We start from the raw sequence: 24,441 nt of genomic DNA on the forward strand, positions 1-24,441 counted from the left end.
AGATGAAAAAAAGAAATTAAGTTTTTATTGAAATATTACAAACGAGACAAATACATGTCATAGTACCTCTTATTTACATCAAAATGTGAACAGCTTACATTCAGCTATACCAGTTCTTATGCAATAATGTGATATGACCTAGATAAAGGATCAGTAATACATAGTGAGAAATGCAAAACAGTGCATTTGTAAAAATGAATAAATCACAGCTTATGTAGTGTAAAAATTAAACAAAGCATGGTGGCTTAAGAAATGCAGTATATGTAGCAGCATTCTGTGTCGCCACAGGGAGCCTACCATGTTCTTTCTCAAGATCTACTTGGGTTCGACACAGACGGCCAACCTGACAGAGGAAAACGAGAACACGATTCATATTCAGAAAGGCTCTGCACAGGTTAGTCAATCTGAATGGAAATCGAACAGCTAAAGTGAGCTCCAAGAAAAAGCCTGCCAAACCGTGTTTAATCTTAGTAGTTGAATGTGCAATGGTGTCTAGTAGAGTGCACAAAACTGATTGCAAACACAAAAACTGACAAAGAATGGCTTCCCATGCAATTTATTTCCACACAAGAGGAACTACTGTTGTGGCAAACCACAGAAAGCCCAACTCATGCCTGTGGTAAACTTAGTCAACAGCTACGTTTTTACGAGTTATACACAGTAAATACAACTCAAAATGTTTTATGCTCATGGACAGATTACATTTCCAGCTAGAGTGTGCATTTCAAGTTTTCCTAAACAACTATGTCAACATGGATTTAATGTTCCCGGCGATGCAGGGGGGGAAAATAACTAAGCATTTTTGTCATTAGTAAATATTAATAAATGTTTTTTTTTTTTTTTTTTACTGTTCTGTAGTAAATTGGATCAGTTACTCTTCAGCATGTTGTTAATTATGAGAAGCCGTCAGCTACAAAAACAGAATGTAGGAAACTGTCTGTTTAATGACGTTTAGCAATCATGCATCGTGATTTTAGATGCTTTTAAACAAACAAACTTTTAGATACCGATAAATGACGAGTAATCCAGGCTGACCTAACTAGTTAATGTGTTATTTTTCAGGTAGACCGTGAGCACTTGTGAGCTATAATGAAATGAATCTATGAATATGGACATAACAATGTAATGTAAATATAAAGAATCCTCCTTTCGAGTGAGTTAGGATGGAAATCTGAATTCAGTTGGAATGTCAACAGACTGTGAGAACACTTTTTTTATGGTGGTTTCAGTTCTCCGTTTCGGAAGAGTCGCTGGCATCTGTTAAACGTGTTTGCTTCTTGCGGACGTTCCAGTGAAGACACTGAGCCAAACTGTCAAACCAGTCGTACACCAGATCGTGACAACAGATAGAAGGAACCGGAAAGCATGAGGTCGTGATCTTAATGCTATGGGGGGAAACAAAACTCATGATTAACACATACGATTGTTGTGAGTTCAAGTGATGATTTCATCTGAACCACCTGTTTTCTGTTACTATACATAGCCAATGAATTCTTAATGAAAGGGACAAACTGCATTTGAACTGTACAAAGGCTCAGTGCTGATCCCTACTGATACTGTTTATGCTCATTTCCATAACTGTAACACATCTGTTGTTGAATACCTGTATTATGAGGAAGGTAAAAGTTGTTTGCTTATGGGATTATGTAAAAGAGAGATCACCTGTCCCCATGCTGGATTTCCTGCCTCTTTCTGCCATCAAATGAGACCCAGGCTGTGTTGCGAGCATCAGGTGATAGCGTTATCTGCAGAGTAAATACAGTGTGTCGTAAGATAATAATGTTCTTCTGAAGCTCTCATATGAGATGAATAAACAAAAAAACGCAAGTTTGCTTGGTAAATGTAGTCATTCAAATGTCATTCTCACCATGAGCTCCACGCCAGCGGGCACCACTATGGGTCTGAAAGAGAGGGAGTGAGGGCAGATGGGGGTCACCATAATGGCAGGGACATTGGGATGGATCATGGAAGCTCCCGCTGCAGCAGCGTAGGCCGTGCTGCCCGTGGGGGTGGAAACTATTACACCTGCATAGAAACAAAGCCACATATTTACATCTATTTTCATGGCAGCTGGACTCTCTTGTCAAAGCAAATGAAAAGACCATAATGTACTGTGTACCTGTACCTGCTTGAGCTAGAAGAAAACACAAATCAAACACTAGGATGAAGTGCATCTATGATAAGCTACACGGCCATGGGGTCTGTAAGATTTTTTTTAATGTTTTTGAAGTCTCATACTCATCAGGGCTGCATTTATCTGATCAAAAATACAGTATAAACAGCAATATTTTGATATATTACTATTAATATACATAATTTTTAAAGTCCCCCTGTAATTGTATCCCTTAAAAACTCATCTTTAATCACCAGATTGCCATTTAAAAAAAAAAATTATTCATGTCTTTAAATAGCTTGAATGTAATTTTACACCTTTGCTTCATTTAGTATACGTGAATCTATGAATATGCTAATTCGCCCCGCCTCCATTCACACCAGCTTAGAGATCCACTCGGTCAACTTTACTGAGGTAAACGCTGCACAATGGTATCTTTACAACATCGGACACATAACGGTAATTAATATGATTAGCCTTTTGCTAGACTACGTTATCAAACATATAATAATGTGTTGCTAATGTTACACAAAACGATTTATTCATATCAACAGAAAAAAATAAAAACACCCGAGCGGTGTTCAGTTATTGGACTTCTGTGCTAGTTACAGTTTGTCCATAACGAACACCATGTTCAAGCATAAGGGTGTCCATCAGTACACGTGGCACCAGGACACCCTAGGCCGTAGGTCGATGATCGACTTTGTGGTCGTTTCATCTGACCTGCGGCCGTATGTCTTGGACACTCGGGTAAAGAGAGGGGCGGAGCTGTCAACTGATCACCACCTGGTGGTGAGTTGGATCCGATGGCGGAAGAGGAAGCTGGACAGACTCGGCAGACCCAAGCGTACTGTAAGGGTCTGCTGGGAACGTTTGGCCGAGTCTCCTGTCAGAGAGATCTTCAACTCCCACCTCCGGCGGAGCTTCGACCGGATCCCGAGGGAGGCTGGAGATATTGAGTCCGAGTGGACCATGTTCTCCACCTCCATTGTCGAAGCGGCCACTCGGAGCTGTGGCCGTAAGGTCTCCGGTGCCTGTCGAGGCGGCAATCCCCGAACCCGGTGGTGGACACCGGAAGTAAGGGATGCCGTCAAGCTGAAGAAGGAGTCCTATCGGGCCTGGTTGGCTTGTGGGACTCCTGAGGCAGCTGACGGGTACCGGCAGGCCAAGCGAACTGCAGCCCGGGTGGTTGTGGAGGCAAAAACTCGGGCCTGGGAGGAGTTCGGAGAGGCCATGGAAAATGACTATCGGCTGGCCTCGAAGAGATTCTGGCAAACCGTCCGGCGACTCAGGAGAGGGAAGCAGTGCCCCACCAACGCTGTTTACAGTGGAGGTGGGCAGCTGTTGACCTCAACTGGGGATGTCGTCGGACGGTGGAAGGAATACTTCGAGGATCTCCTCAATCCCGCCGTCACGTCTTCCATTGAGGAAGCAGAGGCTGAGGGCTCGGAGGTTGACTCGTCCATCTCCCAAGCTGAAGTCACCGAGGTAGTCAAGAAACTCCTCGGTGGCAAGGCGCCGGGGGTGGATGAGATCCGCCCTGAGTACCTCAAGTCTCTGGATGTTGCGGGGCTGTCTTGGCTGACACGCCTCTGCAGCATCGCGTGGCGGTCGGGGACAGTACCTCTGGGATGGCAGACTGGGGTGGTGGTCCCTCTTTTTAAGAAGGGGGACCGGAGAGTGTGTTCCAACTACAGGGGGATCACACTTCTCAGCCTCCCCGGGAAAGTCTATGCTAGGGTACTGGAGAGGAGATTACGGCCGATAGTAGAACCTCGGATTCAGGAGGAACAGTGCGGTTTTCGTCCCGGCCGTGGAACACTGGACCAGCTCTATACCCTCTACAGGGTGCTGGAGGGTTCATGGGAGTTTGCCCAACCAATCCACATGTGTTTTGTGGATTTGGAGAAGGCATTCGACTGTGTCCCTCGAGGCGGCCTGTGGAGGGTGCTCCGGGAGTATGGGGTCCGGGGTCCTTTGCTAAGGGCTGTCCGGTCCCTATACGACCGGAGCAGGAGCTTGGTTCGCATTGCCGGCAGTAAGTCAGACTTCTTCCCGGTGCATGTTGGACTTCGGCAGGGCTGCCCTTTGTCACCGGTTCTGTTCATAATACTTATGGACAGAATTTCTAGGCGCAGCCAGGGGCCGGAGGGTGTCAGGTTCGGGGACCACACGATTTCGTCTCTGCTCTTTGCGGATGATGTTGTCGTGTTGGCCCCTACAGACCAGGACCTTCAGCATGCACTGGGACGGTTTGCAGCCGAGTGTGAAGCGGCTGGGATGAGAATCAGCACCTCCAAATCCGAGGCCATGGTCCTCAGTCGGAAAAGGGTGGCTTGCTCACTTCAGGTTGGTGGAGAGTTCCTGCCTCAAGTGGAGGAGTTCAAGTATCTTGGGGTCTTGTTCACGAGTGAGGGAAGGATGGAACGGGAGATTGACAGACGGATCGGTGCAGCTTCCGCAGTAATGCGGTCGATGTACCGGTCTGTCGTGGTGAAGAAAGAGCTGAGCCGCAAGGCGAAGCTCTCGATTTACCGGTCAATCTACGTTCCTACTCTCACCTATGGTCATGAGCTTTGGGTCATGACCGAAAGGACAAGATCCCGGATACAGGTGGCCGAAATGAGCTTTCTCCGCAGGGTGGCTGGGCGATCCCTTAGAGATAGGGTGAGGAGCTCGGTCACTCGGGAGGAGCTCAGAGTAGAGCCGCTGCTCCTCCACATCGAGAGGGGTCAGCTGAGGTGGCTTGGGCATCTGTTCCGGATGCCTCCTGGACGCCTTCCCGGGAAGGTGTTCCGGGCACGTCCCACCGGGAGGAGACCCCGGGGAAGACCTAGGACACGCTGGAGAGACTATGTCTCTCGGCTGGCCTGGGAACGCCTCGGTGTCCCCCCGGAAGAGCTAGAGGAAGTGGCTAGGGAAAGGGAAGTCTGGGCATCTCTGCTTAGACTGCTGCCCCCGCGACCCGGCCCCGGATAAGCGGAAGAAGATGGATGGATGGATGGAACCTGGCTGCTCTTGAGACTCCCCTGCCCGTAAGAAACTGTTTTTGAGACTGTCTTTTTTTTTACTGGAGTTTTAAAGAGAAAATACTCACAATGGTATATTGACTTATGCATTTGCACATGGTTTGTCTTAAAGCATTTAAAAAACACCACATAGACATATAAACATTAAAAACGGGATTTTCTCTTATGTAAATTATTCCTGCGATGGCAAAGCTAAATTCTCAACTGTCATTACTCCAGTCTTCAATTTCACATGATCCTTCAGAAATCATTTAATATGCTGATTTGCAATGTTGAATGTTTGCAATTATCATGTTGAAAACTATTGCGCTGCCTAATATTTACACGGCAACCGTGATACATTTTTGAAGATTCTTTGATGAATATAAAGTTCAAAAGAACAGCATTATTACAATGTGTCTTTCCTGTCACTTTTGATCAATTCAACACAACTTTGCTGAATAAAAGTATTAATTTCTTAAGATAGATAAAAACTGATCAGGCCAGTAAATCTGTGCTCACCGTCTCCTTGTACAGATGTGATGAGACGTCCATCCAGGTAAAGGTCAACATTAGACAAGTAGGATGAGGGTCCTCTGTCCACCACCACCTCATTCAGCACCTTCATACACACACATAATATCCATATCACAGATGGTGAATGGATGAATTACACACAAAAGCATTCAACAAGCAGGTGTACTTCTGCACAAATCACATGCCACTCTGGTAAAAAAATATCCATCTCCGATATAAAAGAACAGGTTGTCAATGACATCATGTTATTGCTATGGCAACTGGACATACAGACCTATCACAGTTATTATTTTGTCTGTCACCATGGAAAAATGTCTCTAAACACAGTCTTGGAGGACAGAATTTTTTTCCATATACCACTCATTTTACCATCAAGTGTAAAATTAGACTGGCCTTAACAGTCGTTTTAGCTTCTTTGGCCTAAAAAACATTATATTCAAAGAGTGTCCTTACATGGCAGACATTCATGTTTTTTTCAAGTGCAACAAATTTCAAGATCTGCTTTGAAGACATTTTCCTTTTCTTCTTGTCTCCTCAACCCTTATATCAATTTATAGTTACAACAATAACTATACGAGCGCTGCGTTCTAAAAAGCGTTGTAAATTATTTTATGGGTAGCTAATAAATTGTATATTCATTGTGAGCAGGTACAGGTACATGCATTTATATGTATATGTTTGTGGATATGTATGAATATGTACTCTTATCATCCAAAAGTTTGGGGTCAACAAGATTTTTACCAATTGTTTTTGAAAGTCTCTTATGCTCAACAAGGCTGCATTATAATTGATCAGAATACAGTAAAAATAGCAATATTGTCAAATATTATTACAGCTTAGAATAGCAGTTTATCCAGTCTTCAGTGTCACATGATCCTTCAAAAATCATTCCAAGATGCTGATTGTGTCCTCAATAAACATTACTATTATTCTCATTTTAAAACATCTCTTCTAAATATTATTACTGTTAGTAAGACAGCAGTGTCTTATATTATATTATTGTGACAACTGTTATACATTTTTCTTTGCAGGATACTTGGAAGAAAAGGAAATTTATTTGAAATAGAAATCTTTTATAACATTATAAATGTCTTTACTGTCACTTTTGATTAATTTAATACATCCTTGCTAAATAAAAGTATTGATTTCCTTCAAAAAGAAATCTTACCCAAACATTTGAACCGTAATGTTTATGTATACATTTATAAATATAAATGCACTCCTGTATGTATATACAGGTGAAACTCGAAAAATTTGAATATCGTGCAAAAGTTCATTTATTTCAGTAATTCAACTTAAAAGGTGAAACTAATATATTATAGACTCATTACATGCAAAGTGAGATATTTCAAGCCTTTATTTGTTATAATTTTGATGATTATGGCTTACAGCTTTATGAAAACCCCAAATTCAATATTAGAATATTGTGAAAAGGTTATCATAGCTGTAAGCCATAATCATAAAAATTATAACAAATAAAGGCTTGAAATATCTCACTTTGCATGTAATGAGTCTATATAATATATTAGTTTCACCTCTTAAGTTGAACTACTGAAATAAATGAACTTTTTTTCACGATATTCCAATTTTTTCGAGGTTCACCTGTATATATATATACATATTATTTGGTACAAAGGCCATTTTACTAGGTAAAATGGCATGACATAAAAAAGGCCCTTGGCTTGTTTTATGGCATCTCCCTTTGTGTCATGTGACTGGTAGACACCATATCATCAGATTTTTTTCCAGTGTCCTTATTGGTGGGTTGTAAGTTTGAATTTTATCAGTGTTTGTATTTAAACAACCTTTTGTACTGTTTTTTGCCCTGCGCGCCAAAATAAAAGACAGACTTTGTCTCAAGCCCAATGTTTTGATGCTGCGTTACCTGTAACTGCAGTGTGATTTTGCCTGCCTCGTTATTTATGTGGTTATGAGGCACTATTCCGTTCTCCTGAGTGCTGATGAGCTGCTCGTTCGTCTGGAACATGCCTTTCACCACCTTAACTTTCAGACGACTGCGCAGAATGATGGCAGCATTACCTACAAGAGCCAGACACAAACACTTCAGATAACAAACAACAAGCTCCAAAACTAAAACTAGTTTGTTTAGTTTCAAAGATGGAGAATATAAGAAACTTTCAATCACTCTACCTTCAAAAACTTTATCCACCTCTGTTTTAAAGGACTCAAACTTAAATGGTGTGAGAAATCCTAAGGAACCCAGATGGAAGGCCATGACCGGGGGAACACTGCCCTTAAACAAATGAGACAAAACATCTCGGATGATTTGATTCTTAAATCAATCTCCAACTACCTTTTGCATCTCCAAATTCTCTCTAATATGGAGCACACAGAGACCATCCAATGGAAAGCAGCTGAGAATGACCTAGTAGGAGACTCTTGTGCACAAACAAATGAGATGAGAGAATACCTGGAAAAGAGATGATGCATACAGAAGAGTCCCATCTCCACCCAAACAAATAATCAGATCAATGCAGTCCGAGATGTCATCATACCCTGTACGAACAAACACAATGATGAATCGCTCATTTTCCTAATGCACCTACTCCATTATTGGTTAATGGTGTGTCAGGGTTATGTAAATCCTGTTGCTGGTCAACCTGCTGACAATTCACTATTATCCAATCCAAAACTATGAGGTTTCAGTACCTTCCCTGAATGTGCACAGCTGATTGCGGATGGCGGAAAATGACTCATCCTTCATGAGAGAGCCATCGTCCACAACTTTCTTCTCCACATAAACCATCAGATGTTTCTCCTGATGGTAGAAATTATTTAGATCAAATTTGTATAACCAAATCTAAACATGTATCTTAAATAACACAATGAAAATAAAAGGGTAAAAAATAGCACCTGTAGCTTTAAAGACTATAAATCAACAACTAGCGTTGCTTTTAGATTGGATTTTGTGTAACCTACCTCCACGAGAAACCTGCAAAGCTCTTTGAACGGCTCCAGCAGGGTCTCGTCTCGGATCTTTCTGATGACCAGGACATTGAGTGGTGGTTTGCTCCAGGTGAGCCGCTGGCTGGCTGGATCCTGAATGTGCCTGCGGGGAAAGTCGACGGAGTAGGCAAACATTGTGAGAGTCTGCACTGTACTTCACACAGAGAAACACTGCATGTACTTTGTACACTCATTACGCAACTTACAGTCATGGTCAAACATTTTGCAAGCACTGTACATGTGGACTTCTGCTTTTGGTTTCCGGCACATTTAGGATCAGATCATTCTAGGTATTGATTAATGGGGAGGAAATTAAAATAATGTGAAATAATATTTTCACCAAATAATGTGTGTTATTTCACACATTAGCTGTTTGTTTTTCTTACTTTAATTGTCAAATATTTAAATAAATCTTTAATACACACATTTTATTTATTGTACCAAGGAATAACCAAGCCTAAGTAACAGCTTGGTTTCTATAATTTCAAAAATCTAATGTTGCATTACATTCAGAATAAGTCATTTTTAGATTCACTCTAATCATCCTTATTGACACATAGCTAACATTCATAACATCTAAACAACATGTGAAGAAAATGTGAAGGCACAACATCAGATATCAAACCATAAAACCCCACATTACCCTCTGCATGTGTTTTGTCCTGAGGGGTTTAAAACAGGCATAGTGCTGGAGGGCTTATGGAAGGGGTCCGTTAGAAAGTTCCAGCACGAACGCTCCTGTGACGGCAGCAGCAGTACCCGACTGCAAAGCAATCCAGCTCCACCCAAAAACACGCCCTCAGGCACACAAGGTCCTGTCACTTGTTTGTCCAATCCTTTGCTTGACTTAATGTTTAAACAGTAACGAGGGATGTGACCTCACCCCTCACCTAAAGAAGGCCTGACTGCACTTACTTACATGACTGAGGTCGGGTTGGGAAGAATGCAAGCCTTGGGTCCAAAGTGAGTAGCAGGATATGGTCCATGTAGAAAGTGCCCTCGTCTGGAACAAACAGACATTTCACTTAAATCCCTTCACATTTTTAGAGTTTAACTGATCTACATCAAATGGCGTGTTATATACCTGCATCTATCCCATCTTTTTGGGCAACTCTCTGCAGTGTCCTCCGTTGATGCTGAGGCTTCTGATTCGTGCTGTTCGGGCAACCGATGTACGCTTCCCCCCGACAGGTGTTCTGGACAGTCCGGCCTCCGAAGAGACCTCTTCACCTCTTTCCGTCTCCTAGGAAGTTTCCCCTGCCGTTCCTGATGCCTCTGTGACCGCTTAGATGAACCACCCTCCTCCGCCTTTGTGGAGGGCAGCTCATCTTCCATACCTTCCATTCTTATGGTGAAAAAAACTGTTCAACAATATTACAATAATCAAATAAATTCTAAAAATTCATTTATATATACATATGCCCTCCCTGATTGACAAGCAAAACTAGTATTTCACAACTATTTACTGCTAACTATTTTAACACCATTTTATTATTATTATACATTTAACTTTTAGTTTAATTTAGAGACTACATTAAACATAAACATAATAATTCGCCATATTGCAATGCAATTTAGCCCACACTAGGTGATTTAAGGTGTAAAGGGATGAAGGCTTCAAAAATATAACGTTAGTCACTTTAAACTGTAACACTAACACTATGTTTTCTGTCAACTACCCATGTATTCATTTACCAAGAATAGCCAGCAAACGCATAACGTTAACGTTAGATGTGTGCAGCACAATACGTAAAGGCAGATTCACTCATACTACTAAACATGCAAACTATCAAGCTAACGTTACTAACAAGGGTTTTTGCGTCACAATGTGACAAGGAGCAATTGTCTTACATAGGTTAAGCGACACGAGACATTGCACTGAAAACACACATCAGTAGGATCATATCCATCTACCAAAACTTTAAGTTAAGTTAGCCGCGCGGAGCTAACGTTAGCTAAGTTAAACAAACACACTTCCCCAGCGCTTACCACACAACAGGAAACACCGCGAAACTTCCCTTTTGGACTTTAGTCTTTCACCACCTGAGGTAAATTTAATAAACTAGACCGCGTTACCTTGACAGCGACATTATTTCTATAAACCACGCTTAACGGCTTAAGCTTGTTAATATTATTTATTATGGGATGTCCACAATGACATCACGAGGCAGATCGTGACACTCTAGCTGCTGCGCAGAATCTCTGAGAAGCAAATGAAAACTCTTATGCCTTATTTTTATGCCTTGACTTTCTTTATCGATTTTTTTTTGTTTTTGTTTTAACTTTATTTTGCCTTTTGTGTTGTTTTAATACATTTATATAGTCATGCTGAAAAAAAAAAACCTTTCTGGACAACATGAACTCAACAAATCAAGAAGTAGCCCATGTATTCTTGCAACATAAGCGATAAGCCTAATGAACTAACGTTACACCTCACAAGGTTTTTAATTTCACTCGGTAAACACATCCGTCTTCCAGCGACGTTCTGCTTTTGCAGTGAAACCGTAGGCCTAGCTACATAAAACCAATACAAAAACAGCTGATATATTATATTGTTTTTTACGTGTTCGTTGTTCATAGGGTTCTGCTATATTTAAACTGTTGTATAACGTTTAAAAAGGCTACTGATAGTCTACTGATAGTCTAAAAAATATCTACAATAGTAAAAAGAAGAATTTGAGATTTGAATGTTGTTTGCAAATAAAACACTGCATGGCCATCAATGGGGCAAAAGTGATTTGTGGGTGCAAATAGTAGGCTAGTAATAGGCCATTTACCAGTAACTAACCAGTCAAGACATATTCCTGGATCAATATCTTTTGTTGATCCTGGAACATTCCTCTCCCTGCCTACCACTATTAACCCAACTTACCCCTGAAGTCAGAGGGAAAGGAGAGATGAATAAGAATGGTTTAGAAGCTCCAACACTGGTTCTAAGCCTTAAAATGATCTGTAAACTTACCCCTTCCCCTTAGTTTTGCACGTTCATGTGAGAGGAGACCCCTTGTATTCTTAAAAATGCTTGGTTTTAAGGGGTATCTACCACTTCCCCTTAGTCCTACCCCTCGATCAAAACGAGAATTGGGATATCCCTTACTCTCACGTGAACATGCAAAACTAAGGGGAAAGAAAAATAATTGGGATTCACCCTTAGCCTATCCCTCAACCATGATGGTTGATTGGAAGTTGTTCCTGGGTCAACAAAGATGTTGATCCTGAAACATGTTATTGGTAAAAACATATTCCTTGTCATGTGTTTGAATGTTTCTGCAGTTTAGTTCCAAAATGCTTTTTTTTTTTTAAACCTGTTTTTTGAGTTCTGAAAGTTGACAGATTTGTTATCTGTTCACTTTAAACCACCTCTGGTCAAAAAGTGAATTTAAGAAAACCATGTTTCATCACAAAGCCTTCTCATTAACACTCTGTCTTGGGCTCATAGCCATATAAGGATTGAGCTGCACCTTGTAAATTGCGACCAGGCACAGCAATTTTAGCCAAGGAAGGAGACAGAGCCATTAGTAAGGATGTGTGTAATTATGACCAGCGTCTTTGTAGTCAGAACAATCACTCATGACACATCCCAGTTTTTAACATTTATGCATTTGGCAGACGCTTTTATCCAAAGCAACTTACATTGAATTTCAAGGTACACATTTACATTCTTATCAGTTCTTGCTTTCCCTGGGAATTGAACCCATGAATTTGGCGTTGCAAGCAGCTCTGTTTGAGCTACAGGAAAGCCTCAGCATCAGAAAGCATTGGTTCACTTCTTTCTCAGAGAAGGGTGGAGCCAACTTGATGTGCCTGCTAATGCAGTAGGGGTTCAATCTTCAGTTGGCTGGCAGGAGCCGCCACTGGCATGTCACGTGACCTGTCAATGGCTGGCTGGCAGTCTGATTCTGGCATGTCATGTGACCTGTCAATGCTGGCTAGCAGTCTGCCTTGGCAAGTTTCAGAAACCCATTATTTTTGGCAGTTTTTGTGTTTTGTGTTCCTCCCTCTCTAGCTCATTTAATATGCATCTGCTGATATGATTATGTTCGAACAGATTAATGTATAAGCTTATGATTAACTTATAATAACTAAAAGCACACCTATAATTGTGTGGGGAAATTATGCACATACATGCTTTAGTAATAATGAACTTCCAATGAAAAGGGCTATTCATCTGATGTGTAGGGCTGCAGGGCTTTGCATAAGTAGGGTGTGTCTACTGACACAGGATGTAAACTGTTTCAGTGAGGAACTGCTCCGCCAGTTACAAGAAAGACTAGTGACTGTTGTGATTTCTGCCGTGGACTATGCCTTACCATGGACACATCAATCCCTTCTCTTCTGCTGGTTCTATGGCTCAAGAGTTTCCTGAACTGGCTGGTGGTCGTGGTACAGCGACACTACATGATCCGGACTTTCTCAGGATTCTTCTGCATTTCCTTGGCACTGATTGACAGTCTCTTGACTTTTGTCCTCACAGCTATTTTCTATCTGGAAGATGTCAGCATCTCAGGCTGGCACTTCACCAGGTACTACATATGCCTACTGACTCAGATTGCTTGTTTTATCTATGCCATGCTCCACTGGCCAGTGTTCCTCCTTGTAGGACTAGATAACTTCTGGACACTATCATCAAGCTCAAGACGCACATCCTGGACACAAAAGCTGACTTACATTGCGGGAGTGTGTCTCCTTTGGATTCTAGCAGCTTTGTATGTTTTCTGGGTGCCTGACGTTGCTCTACTGTTTGGAGATGACGAGAAGCAATGCAAGCTGTTCAGTAGCCCTCAGAGTTCTCAGATTCTTGTTGCGTTGCTACTGACAGTCACCTTCGTAATTCTTTACTCGTACTCTCCGTTTGAGAAATGGAGGTTGCAGGTTTTTCCGCATTCCACTCCACAATGCTGTTTGTTTTGTTTAAGGCGGGTTATGCAGACGTTTCTCAGCACATGGGCCTCGTTTCTCGTTCTGATGATCATCGCACCGCTGCTAATGATAGAGATGCATGCGCACCTGCAGTTAAACGTCGTCTGGTTGAGTTTCCTCAACAGTTTTTCTGTCGCTTTGGCACTGTGTGGCCGCTCTTTTGCACCGGATTCCCAGAAAAGCGACACCATTACAGATGGTTTTTGTTCCTGGTAGGCTACTTTGTTTTACATATGGAGCTGACGAGTGGAATTATGGACAACAAACTGACCGCATTGAAGTTAAAACATCAAATGTTTGACCGGTTATTGTGGACTAGTATGCGTATTTGCTTTTTTGTTTGCATTACAAAAAGAAAATTAAACATGTGGTTTGTTAAAACAACTGATTCTCTTTAGTAGAATAAAAGTGAATATATACCGGCACCCTTTATAAGACTACTGAGGTAAATTTAAAGCAGCCACGCACTACAAGATAATCGAGACGATTGTGAAACTATAGAAATCTGACCGGTTTATTTGACTTCCTGATACTATTGCCGTTTAGGAATATTTACATAAGACGACAAAGGGATTTCATCCAAAAAGGAAATGAGGGGAGAGGACGGTTGCAACACTTTTTGCAATTCCTTAAGTTTCTCAGAAACTGTTTGTATTGGAAAGCCAACATTTTAATACAATAGCCTATAACATTCCCACATCTGTCAGCTACCACCCACACTGCTGCAACAGCTACATATGATAATATGTACAATTTATACTTGAATAGACAGTCAAATGTTGCAACTGACAGTCCACAGGGGAAGTTGCAATATTCATAAAATAAAACCATTCTTTAACATCACTTTCAAATATTTTACCTGTGCACAGACAGGTTCTTCACAGTAAAAAAAAACGTTTAACATATTTGTTTAACCCAACCGTTGGGTTACACATATTGGGTCAATAGGTTGGGTTATTTTCCAAAAATATAGTTTTTTTATCGTTGGGTAACTTCTAGTAATAACCCGACAGTTGGGTTAAATAGCCTACAGCGACTGTTCAAATTTTAACTGTTGTGCATTTCCTCTCTTGTGGCATACTGAATTATTTAATTTGTTTACTTAAAAAAATGTTTATTTAAATAACAAAGGGGGAGATACCCAACTATTAAAAGGGGTTATTTATTAATACATAATGTTTACAGGTGCTGCTCATAAAATTAGATTATCATCAAAAAGTTGATTTATTTCAAGAATTCAACTTAACAGGTGAAACTAATATATTATATAGACTCACTCATTACATGAGAAGTGAGATATTTCAAGCCTTTATTTGTTGTAATTTTGATGATTATGGCTTACAGCTTATGAAACCCACGAAATCAAAATCCCAGAAAGTTTGAATATTACATGAAATCACACAGTAATTACACAGTAATACCATGGTCATTGAACCAGGTTTTGGTTCTTTTGGCAGTGTGGGCAGGTGCAAATCCTGCTGGAAAATGAAGGAAGCATGAAGTGCTCTGAAAATTGGTAGACGGCTGCGTTGACTCTGGATTTAATAAAGCACAGTGGACCAAAGTCCTCTTTTCTGATGAGAGCAAATTTTGCATGCTCCTAGTCATCCTGATGTGTGTAAATGTAACAAAAACTCAGGCCAAACCTGCATAAAACAACTTTACAATCCCATTGCAAATATTTTATTGAAAGTATAATCTATCAAATGCAATTAACCTAACTAATTATCTAATACCATTAAATATTAAGTGTGTGTGTATGTGTTCTTGTATCAAACTTCAGGGCTTGTTTTGTTTGTTCTATGGATGCTCATTAAAACGTCTACAAGTTTATAAAACTGATCAGAGATCAGGTAAAAGCTATAGACACTTGTTCATGATTCATGGGTTCACAGAGATCCTCGCCCCCCAGCGGCGAACAATTGGAATTTCGAAACAGAATCGTTTACTGAAATCACGTGACTATTTAACAGTTTGATACGCGTCCCCAACCATTCAAAACAACATTCGTAAATGACTGTTTCGAAACTTCATGAAGCAGTGTTTCGAGTGTTTTCAAATGCGTTTGTCTTACCGAATGTAGTATCCTGTCTGTCAGCAATAACCTGTCACATTATTAAGTGGGCTGAATGAACACAAATCCATTCTCTGCCAGTATTCCTTAATCTCACTTAAATCATCGCATTTTGAAGTTTAATCATCATAGCGATTCCTGTTTTTCCGTCTCATCATGATTTATAATTTTTAAATGATAAATACGATTTTAATATTATTCAAATCCAATGGTTCCAATGGTAGGCATAGACAACCCTATCTCACGGCGAATTCGTACTAATTTGCACGAATTAACCAAGTGGCTAAATCGTACGAAATCGTACGATTTGTTCATCACCCCATGTAACAGCGACATCACCCCTATGTAAGAGCGAATTCGTATTAAATCATACGAATGGATTAAATCGTACTATATCTTACGATTTTGCTCATTGCATTCAGGAAGCGTGACCCAATTCTCGTTCGCACAACATCGCGATATTTATCAGCAGTTACACGCCACATCTCGGTGAGTAGTAGGCTATATATTAGACGGTGTCTTGGTGTTCGATATAAAGTTCATTATATGTTCTTTATTAATCCACATCGGCTTCTAAATGTTCTCTGAATTGTATTGGTCATCTATATTACATTCTTTTTGTTCAAAATAATTTTAACCCAACACGTTATACTGGCGGGAGATAATCATAACGTGATTATGATTCATAACGTGACAGATCTTCGATCATTTTATTATTCATATTTTTGGAATTAATGGAAGTAGTAACTATCACTGTACTTCTACTGTGGCATTTTATGTTTATAGTACACACATCTTACCATGTTTTACCGCAGTTAGCCTACTACTGTGGTATTTTGTAGTAACGTTACAGTGACAGCAAACCTTACCATGCTTTTACCACAGTACTGTAACGTTAACTGTAGTTTAGCCCTGTCATACATAGTAAAAACACAGTTACAACACTTAACATGCTTTTAATACATTTGATGTACAATCCAGAAATCTTGAGACTTTGAGATCCACAGTTTTATTTTATTTTCTTGTCATATTATTTATTTTATTTATTTTTATTTAGTCTTATGATTGTGGGCGGATCGTGGGATTTTGTATTTTTGTAAATAGTTATACACATGTTTAATACATAAAGAATCACAATAAAATATCCAAAAGTTGTAATTCACTATTTTTTTTGTCTTGCAGTTACTTCACATACATCTCATACTCCTCCATCTACTACACGCTCCACAACCTTTAATCCAACGGCTCTTTTAAGAGCCATCACTTTCAAAAGCTCTCCTACTCTGTCACTCTCTTACACACACACACACACAAACACACACACACACACACACACACGCACACACACACACACACACACACACACACACACACACACACACACTCTCTCTCTCTCTCTCTCTCTCTCTCTCTCTCTCTCACTCTCTCTCATACACACACTCACTCTATCCTACTCTGTCTGTCTTTAAATTTTTCTTTACCTATTTCTCTTTGCATTCTTTATCTTCTTTTCTACAATATGGCATATTGTCAAAATTCATCAGGTTTTGACCAATTATGTCAGGAAGCAGCAATTATTTCAAGGGATCTTGAAATCAAAGCTGACAATGCTGAACTTGAAGCAGCTACCAGGGAGGCTGAACAAATTCTACAAACGTTCAATCCTCCACTGGTAATGTTAATTACATTTCAGTTTTCTTCTTTCTTCTTTTTTACATTAAGTTGCTTTAATTAATGTATATCTGTTAATAGATTTCAAAGGCCTTGCTTTCCATCACTTTTAGCTATTTATTTCAACCTGTTTATTTCCAATTTTCTATTATTTATTTTTTTCTCAGCTGAAAAAGAAGACCAAACGAGCCCATGGCACTCTTCTCAAGCCGGTCTCTTTTGTGGAGAGGGATGAGTATGGGCATCTTGTGCCTAAACGGAGAAGGTCAAAATCTACAAAGGCAAAAAAATTAAATGGTATGTCTGCTATAATTTGCACAATGTATTCTAGCAGCTCATACAGTTTTCTCTTCTGATAATGTGTTGCACCATCATTTGCCTGTACTGTATATTTCTATTACTGTAATCTCTAATAAATCTCTATTTATAGCTACAAAGATAAACAATTCAATTAGTACCTCATCTTTGGAGTCTGGGCAAGGAGACATTGATCATGGTGAGTATTGTGAAAAGCGCTATACAAATAAATTTGAATTGAATTGAATTGAGTAATAACACCAACAATTTTCACAAATCATGCAGAGTTATTATTAATGATTTATGTCTCATTGTTATCAGGTGAAAGTCCATCACTGTCTGCTCACACTGTTTTGCCAGCTTTTGAAGATATAGGTGTGTATTACTGTGTCATTACTGCTTTGTAATTTTCAATCTTACCAACTGCCATGTACACTATAATTGTGTTGAGTTTTTTCTTTTACAGAAACTCTTCATCAAGAGGTAGAGGATCTGCTAGCTGATAGTGAAGACATTCAGTATGTAAATCCGACTTCCTCAAACACTTGGTCTATTCGCATGGCTCAGAGTAAAAAGAAGTGGGCAGCTTTGAGGCCAGAAATTGTGGAGTCTTTATTAACAGCCGAATATACAGAGATCAAGCAGTGCCAGCACTGCAGACTGAAGCGGTCTATTATCCGCTGTAAGGACTGCATTCCTAAACAACTGTACTGTGCAGACTGTGATATATTGGCCCATGAAAGGAAACTTCACAACCGAGAGACGGATGTGAAAGGATTCTTTCAGCCGCTATCCCCAACAACTTTTTTTCAGAATTATAAAACCTTAGAATATATCATATGAATTTCCATGTAGTCATAATAATAATGAAACAATGTTATTTATGGTAACTTAATTTTTTTTTTCTAGCTTGCCTTTTGCCTCTTGAGGCACCTGAACAAATTTGCCAATGTGCCACTAATTCCATTGAGGTGTCAGAAGGTAAAAGGGCCATTCTCATAGGAATCGATGGTGAGTCCATTGTAAAACAAACAAACAAAAACAAATATTTTAATGATTGTTTGTTTTTTTATATTACAAATACATTGTTATTATGTCAATAGGTCGCTACAATGTCAGCTTGCCACACTTCACATGTCCAAAATGTCTTGTGAGCAGAACAACCAGCATCCCGCAACTGATCAAGTCTGGTTACTGGCCTGCCACAGCAAGCTGTGAAACATTATATAAAATAGCCAGCTCGTATGATTTCGTACGATTTAGCCACTTGGTTAATTCGTGCAAATTAGTACGAATTCGCCGTGAGATAGGGTTGGCATAGACCTAGGCTATAGACTTTTTAAGGACCAGCGGGGATCCACTCCACTGTAAAGTGCTGCAGGTATGACGACTTTGTAGGATGTCCCCATAGCCTTTTGGATTATCGCAATAAAAACAAGCTCTGATCATCAACAGTGTATGATACTGACACGTTTTGTCTAACAATATAATTTTCACAGATGAACACAACTTTTATGAATTTTGAAGCCTAAATGCCAGAAGTAAAAAGCTTACTTGCTTAAAAAACTCTCAATCAGAAAGGCATTGTGTACAACATGTTCATTGAATAGTGAAAAAAAAATCCAAAGGAGTAAATCATACAGGTTTGGAGCGCCATAAGAGTAAAAAGAGGACAGAATTATCGTATTTAAAGAATAGAACTATTCTATATATTAGCCTACTTTATCACCCTTCCCTCGTGGGGTTTTTTTTGCCCAGAAAGCTTATTTTATTTAATTATTTGTCTATTCTATGCAATTTGATTTGTAGATTTGTTGGTTATTTTTTTATTTATTTACCTTTAAATTACTAGATTTAGGCTAATCAATAAATAATACCGGTAATAAAAATAGTAATTTAAGCACATTCCTCACATTCTTTCAATTTAAATTCAAAATAACTAAATTTCATACCTAAACCTTTTAATTTAGCTCAAAATATCTTACATTTGGTGTCTCTGCCGATGTAACATGATATTTCATGACTCTAGCGTCTAGCCACAAGATGGCCTTATAGCACTATTTTGAGCAAGCTGTTACCCCTGGGTCCTAAAGTCATTTTTTACTCAATGACATTATAAAATCATTTAAGAGTGTGAGAGAGAGTGTGTGTCTCGGACCCCTCCGATGAACACTACATTTTTAACAAATTTCCTGAGGGAAGGATGAGGGTTAAGTGAATTAAATGTCAATTTTAGCTTTAATGCTAACACTTTTTAAGTACTTTCCCATTTTATATTTTCATAGCTTGAGTGCTAAATCGGCCAAAGCATATGTGCTAAAAATACAAAAAGTACAATAACACAACCGGTTTGACACTACAGAACTTTACTTGAATTGTATCCAAGTTCATTGTCTTTACAATATATATTTACAATGTCTGAAAGAGGGGAAATAAACAATAACATACTAGATACAACTGAGGTATTAGCTAAAAGCATATACATGTATTCAACTCGTAAATATCAATCATGATAAACAGTTTGAGATGTGTCATCTGCTTTAGAAAACATCTTATATCACAACATGAGGTAGGAGAGCAACGTCTCATTTTCATGCAAGAGCAAAAAAACCTCTCATCACACTGTAGGATTGGCAACATATGCAATGATACACACAAACACTGCATTTCATATCTCAGAATTACAACTTAAATATCTTTGCAGTTTACAAAAGTCATGAACAATATCATTTATATTACCGTGTTGAGTGTTTTCTCCAAAAAAAGCATCACATCCGATTATTTTTTTTTTGTATTAATGTCTCAGTTACACATTAGAAAAGGTGTGATCGATATAATAGGGACACATGCTGTGCTGGCAGGTAGTTATTTGTATACTACGTGTATTTTTACCAATATAAAAAAATGTTCAGTTTATATAATTGTAATTTTCTTTTGTCATTAATCAGCTTAAGGGAGCCACACTATTCATTATCCCCTGTAAAATGGGATATTTTCCTTTAGAATGCAAAACACATGGTAAGTTTGCTGGAAAACTCTAGTATTAGATTGCTTTACGGTACAATTTTGCTAATTATATTATACCAGGCCTATACACATCAGATATTCAACATATTTCCCACCTCTCAAATATGTACAACGTTATCTGTATTCATTTTCTTAATACTGCAAAAGCCAAAAACAGGTTTGTTGTTTCTAGTGTCTAAAGAGTTCTGTATTCTTATGCCCATAATTCAAGTTTAACATGGCATTCTATATAGAAGATATACAGCGCCCCCCTGTGTACAAAATGCAATTTACACGTTACAAATGAAAAGGTATACTCTAAAAAGCTTCAGAAATACACTTTAATACCCAAAAACTATCAAAAACAGCATTGAAACTGGCTGCTACAGAGGTACCTGTGGTGAAAATAAAAAGAAACCTAATACTGGTTGTACAGAAATTGTAGTCGACAAGCTGTGTGTAATGTATTACAGTGACAAAACAAATGCTACAATCTCTCAAAATAACTAAATGAAATCAGAGCTATATATATATATATAATAAAATAAAATAAATCGCTCCTTTCAGTAAGCATGTCTCATTTGCCACTCACACACAGTCTCTCATATCAAAAGTCTCTGGTCTCTGGCATTTAAATTAGGCTCTTGAGCACATTTTGTGTCTATTTACATAAAGACTGCTTTTTCAGACAATATGGAGGAACATTTGTTTGAAAGCTTGTATATGTGAGAGAATACAAAACAAACAAAAAAAAAATCACTCTTCATTTTAGCAATTATGAATCTTTTGTTTTAGCATGACAATATAGTATCTAACAATACATGCATTACTTCACTCCCTTCTTTGTAGGAATTTCAAATTATGGGGAAGAGGAAAAGCTGAAAAGCAAACACCACCCAAAATAAACAACAGGTTGTCAGACTCAGTGGGCTCCAATGAAAGGGACGAAATGACCCGCTGTAGGGAGACACTAAAGTACCGGGCAGCGGTTCCCAATCCCCGGAGTGTAGGGGTTCTTCTGAGCATCATGCATCCCACCCCCTCACCACCATACACACTTGATCAACAACCACTCTTCAGGCCAAAAAAAATAAATTAAACAGCACTTGGGCTACACCCAGCTTTTGCAAATGTGTTCAGAAACCTTGAAAGATTATTTATAAGAATTTAGTTAATATATTAATGACTACCGTATGTACAAAGTGTATATAAATCTTTATTAGTTAATACATTAAATAATTTCAAGAAAAGTTCAAAAATGGCAACGCACTCATTTACAATATAGTCTTGTTTTTAAATTCTTCATTGCTGGATATATTCACATAAATCAGGGTGTTTTCCTCTTTTTACGTCTAAGAGGTTTTGCACTGTACACATTTTCAGGTTTCGAAAAACGCTGATTTTGGAACTGATGAATTGTGCACAGTGGCATTTTCGGTCCTACTTTATATTAAGTGGCTTTAAGCACTATGAACTTACATCGAAAAATAAGTACAATGTACTTATTGTGTTCATGTTTTATTGTAAAACACTTTTGCTGCTATTGCGGTGTGATACGGGTAAGGTTAGGGACAGGTGTGCTGGTATGGTTAAGTTTAAGGGTGGGTTAAGGTGTAAGGAAGGGTCAACAGTGTAGTTACAAATGTAATTACATAAATTAATTACAGCTGTAATTACATGCAGGTATTTAAAAAATATAAGTACAATGTAAAAACATGCATGTACACAATAAGTCCATTGTATTAAATTATTAATTTCAATGTAAGTACATAGTACTTAAAGCCACTTAATATAAAGTGGGACCGCATTTTCTATACAAGATATGTACATTATGGAAAAAAAAAGCCTTTATTATTTCGGTCTAATATTGTTTACAAACTCACTTGAAACTGAAGAAAGAATGAACAAACTGCACAACTGGCAAAAACACTTCACTTTCGGTGTCCATCTAACAGTTGATGTATGGTGGGCATCAAAGGCAACTGCCCCCTTCTATGGAGAGAAAGTGCACCTCCTCAACCTCAGTGACTGGGAGCTAACCTGACAGCATTCATTCCTTAATGTCCCTCCCTTGGCCTCCTGTCTGTTTTCTTTGTCTCTGTCAGACCTGTTTGTTTAGTCATCCAGAATAATGACACAGAGGAATGAAGAGGGGGAATATGAAAAGAAAGAAAGAAAGAAAGTTCAGGCACCCAATCCCAAAAACACCCAATACATAACAGCCAAATCATTTAACCTAGAATCCAGCATTCAAAAACTGTAGGTAATTTATCAGCATAAAGAAATCAGTTCTGGTTTATGAGAGATTGTGATGTACTTCAATGCTTTACATCTCCAATTACTCTAGCCTACTAATGAATGCTTGAGGAAATTCACTAAGAAATGTACAAATTTAAAGGGGTCATGAACTGGCGTTTTTTTTTTTTTTTTACCAGTTGTCTGAGGTCCATTTATGACGTTCGCTTGGTTTATGCATTCAAAAACATCAAAATTAATAAGTAATAGGTAATTTTCTACCCTGGTTTTGAGCCTAGCTCCTGAAACGCTCGTTGTTGTTTTTTTTTTTTAAGTAAACGCCATTGCTATGATTGGGTTCCAAAAGCCAGCTGTGTGCCACGTGATGTTAAATTCAGTGTCTTTTTGACAAGCTACTGCTACATCCTTCATAGTTGGACCCTTCTGTGACTGGTTGGACAAGTACACATAGCCTAATCATTAGATATCAAACTATCAGTAACAATGCAATACTATCAGATTTAAATAATAAATATAGCTGCAAGCAGCGATTACGGGCCCAAGCCGGTGGCACCGCCACCCTGGTGCCTTTAGTTACACTAAAGGCACCGGGCTGGCGCTGCCACCGGCTTGGGCCCTCCATCGCTGCTTGCAGCTATATTTATTTATATTTATATATATATATATATATATATATATAAAAAGCCGCCACCCCCGTTGCCTTTCGGGTTCCTGTGCACGACGGGCAATAACGTAACCCCGCTTTGACTGTCGAGAAGAAGTCTGCTTTAGAGCTTGCATCAGTGTGAGTCTTTCTGCTCCCCTCCAAACACACACCAGGGTTCCTACACATTTTCCATTTAAAAATTCCATACTTTTCCAGACTCAAATTTCAAATCTTCTCTATAGATTTTCAGACCATATTAAAAGTGCCCCTATTACGGTTTTTCAAATATTCCCTTTCATGCAATGAGTAATGCAGCTCTCTGCAAAGGTATGAAAATGAAAGAGCACGCAATAAATGAAGTTATTGTTTCTAAAAAGAAAGAATCGACTTTGAACCAATTAAAACGAGTCATCAGGAATTTGAATCCCACTTCCGTGACGGCTACACGTCACTGGGGAACCAACCCGGTCACACTAAATGCGTCCCTAGCACCTACTGTGTTTTTACCGTGCAATTTATACGCGAGAATTAGTTTTTACGTGCATAGGATACGCATGGGTAGGTTAGGGTAGGTTTAGTAGTGGTGTGGGCTTCCGATAAGCACTTTAAGTGGTAGACCGATCACAGCAGAGTAGGCTCGTGACAAGGAGGGATTTAAAGAGACTGAGGGCCCTATTTTAACGATCTGAAACGACTCTTGCGCCTGGCGCAAATCTAAAAGGGTTTGGTCTGAAGTCGCTTCATTATTCATAGGTGTGGTTTGGGCGTAACGTGAAATAAACCAATCAGAGCGTCCTCTCACATTCCCTTTAAGAGCCGGCGCGCTTGTTCCACGGCGGATTGCTATTATAACGGCGGATTTGCCAGCGCACGCCAGGAGCAGTTCACAGCCGAGGAGTCCGACGTTCTCGTCAGGGCCGTAAAACACAGAGAAGTGACATTGAGG

General features: G+C 39.3%; 3 protein-coding genes across 8 annotated transcripts; 2 read left to right on the top strand and 1 right to left on the bottom strand.

Moving 5' to 3' along the window:
• Positions 1-3: 3 nt before the first annotated feature.
• On the bottom strand, positions 4-10,837 carry nadkb (NAD kinase b). Of its 4 annotated transcripts, none has more exons than XM_079612662.1 (12): positions 10,615-10,837; positions 9,710-9,970; positions 9,545-9,628; positions 8,599-8,728; positions 8,329-8,437; positions 8,090-8,175; positions 7,810-7,912; positions 7,544-7,698; positions 5,644-5,743; positions 1,868-2,025; positions 1,663-1,745; positions 4-1,385 (listed from the first exon to the last, which is right to left on the bottom strand). In XM_079612662.1, the coding sequence occupies exons 2-12, from the start codon at positions 9,967-9,969 to the stop codon at positions 1,226-1,228; spliced, it is 1,428 nt and encodes a 475-aa protein (XP_079468788.1). In that variant the 5' UTR covers position 9,970; positions 10,615-10,837; the 3' UTR covers positions 4-1,225. The 4 variants fall into 4 exon arrangements, with proteins under 4 accessions (XP_079468788.1, XP_079468786.1, XP_079468787.1 ...); XM_079612660.1 differs by having other exon boundaries at positions 10,477-10,629; XM_079612661.1 differs by having other exon boundaries at positions 9,710-9,986; positions 10,477-10,626.
• A 1,747-nt stretch (positions 10,838-12,584) lies between these two features.
• On the top strand, positions 12,585-16,776 carry gpr160 (G protein-coupled receptor 160). The gene is made up of 2 exons (XM_079612667.1): positions 12,585-14,657; positions 14,750-16,776. The coding sequence occupies exon 1, from the start codon at positions 12,937-12,939 to the stop codon at positions 13,759-13,761; it is 825 nt and encodes a 274-aa protein (XP_079468793.1). The 5' UTR covers positions 12,585-12,936; the 3' UTR covers positions 13,762-14,657; positions 14,750-16,776.
• LOC306998511 (uncharacterized protein) lies at positions 15,999-23,365 on the top strand. Of its 3 annotated transcripts, XR_013797575.1 has the most exons (9): positions 15,999-16,108; positions 16,802-17,291; positions 17,458-17,587; positions 17,721-17,786; positions 17,909-17,962; positions 18,054-18,269; positions 18,497-18,598; positions 18,691-18,968; positions 21,443-23,365. XR_013797575.1 is itself a non-coding variant. In XM_079612665.1 (8 exons), exons 2-8 carry the CDS (start codon positions 17,139-17,141, stop codon positions 21,496-21,498), a joined length of 777 nt encoding a protein of 258 aa, XP_079468791.1. In that variant the 5' UTR covers positions 15,999-16,108; positions 16,802-17,138; the 3' UTR covers positions 21,499-23,365. The 3 variants fall into 3 exon arrangements, 2 of the variants coding, with proteins under 2 accessions (XP_079468791.1, XP_079468792.1); XM_079612665.1 differs by lacking the exon at positions 18,691-18,968; XM_079612666.1 differs by lacking the exons at positions 18,691-18,968; positions 21,443-23,365 and having other exon boundaries at positions 18,054-18,105.
• Positions 23,366-24,441: the final 1,076 nt, after the last annotated feature.

Source organism: Phoxinus phoxinus (assembly GCF_949152265.1).
Source record: "Phoxinus phoxinus genome assembly, chromosome: 5".
Lineage (NCBI taxonomy): Eukaryota > Metazoa > Chordata > Actinopteri > Cypriniformes > Leuciscidae > Phoxinus > Phoxinus phoxinus.

Coding starts and splice junctions, on each gene's coding strand:
- nadkb (XM_079612662.1), bottom strand. CDS start 9,969: ATGGAAGGTATGGAAGATGAGCTGCCCTCCACAAAGGCGGAGGAGGGT. Junction 1,746..1,867: donor CCGCTGGCGTGGAGCTCATG/GTGAGAATGACA, acceptor TTTACTCTGCAG/ATAACGCTATCACCTGATGC. Junction 1,386..1,662: donor GAAATCCAGCATGGGGACAG/GTGATCTCTCTT, acceptor TTCCCCCCATAG/CATTAAGATCACGACCTCAT.
- gpr160 (XM_079612667.1), top strand. CDS start 12,937: ATGGACACATCAATCCCTTCTCTTCTGCTGGTTCTATGGCTCAAGAGT.
- LOC306998511 (XM_079612665.1), top strand. CDS start 17,139: ATGGCATATTGTCAAAATTCATCAGGTTTTGACCAATTATGTCAGGAA. Junction 17,588..17,720: donor AAAGGCAAAAAAATTAAATG/GTATGTCTGCTA, acceptor CTCTATTTATAG/CTACAAAGATAAACAATTCA. Junction 18,599..21,442: donor CATTCTCATAGGAATCGATG/GTGAGTCCATTG, acceptor CCTTCTTTGTAG/GAATTTCAAATTATGGGGAA.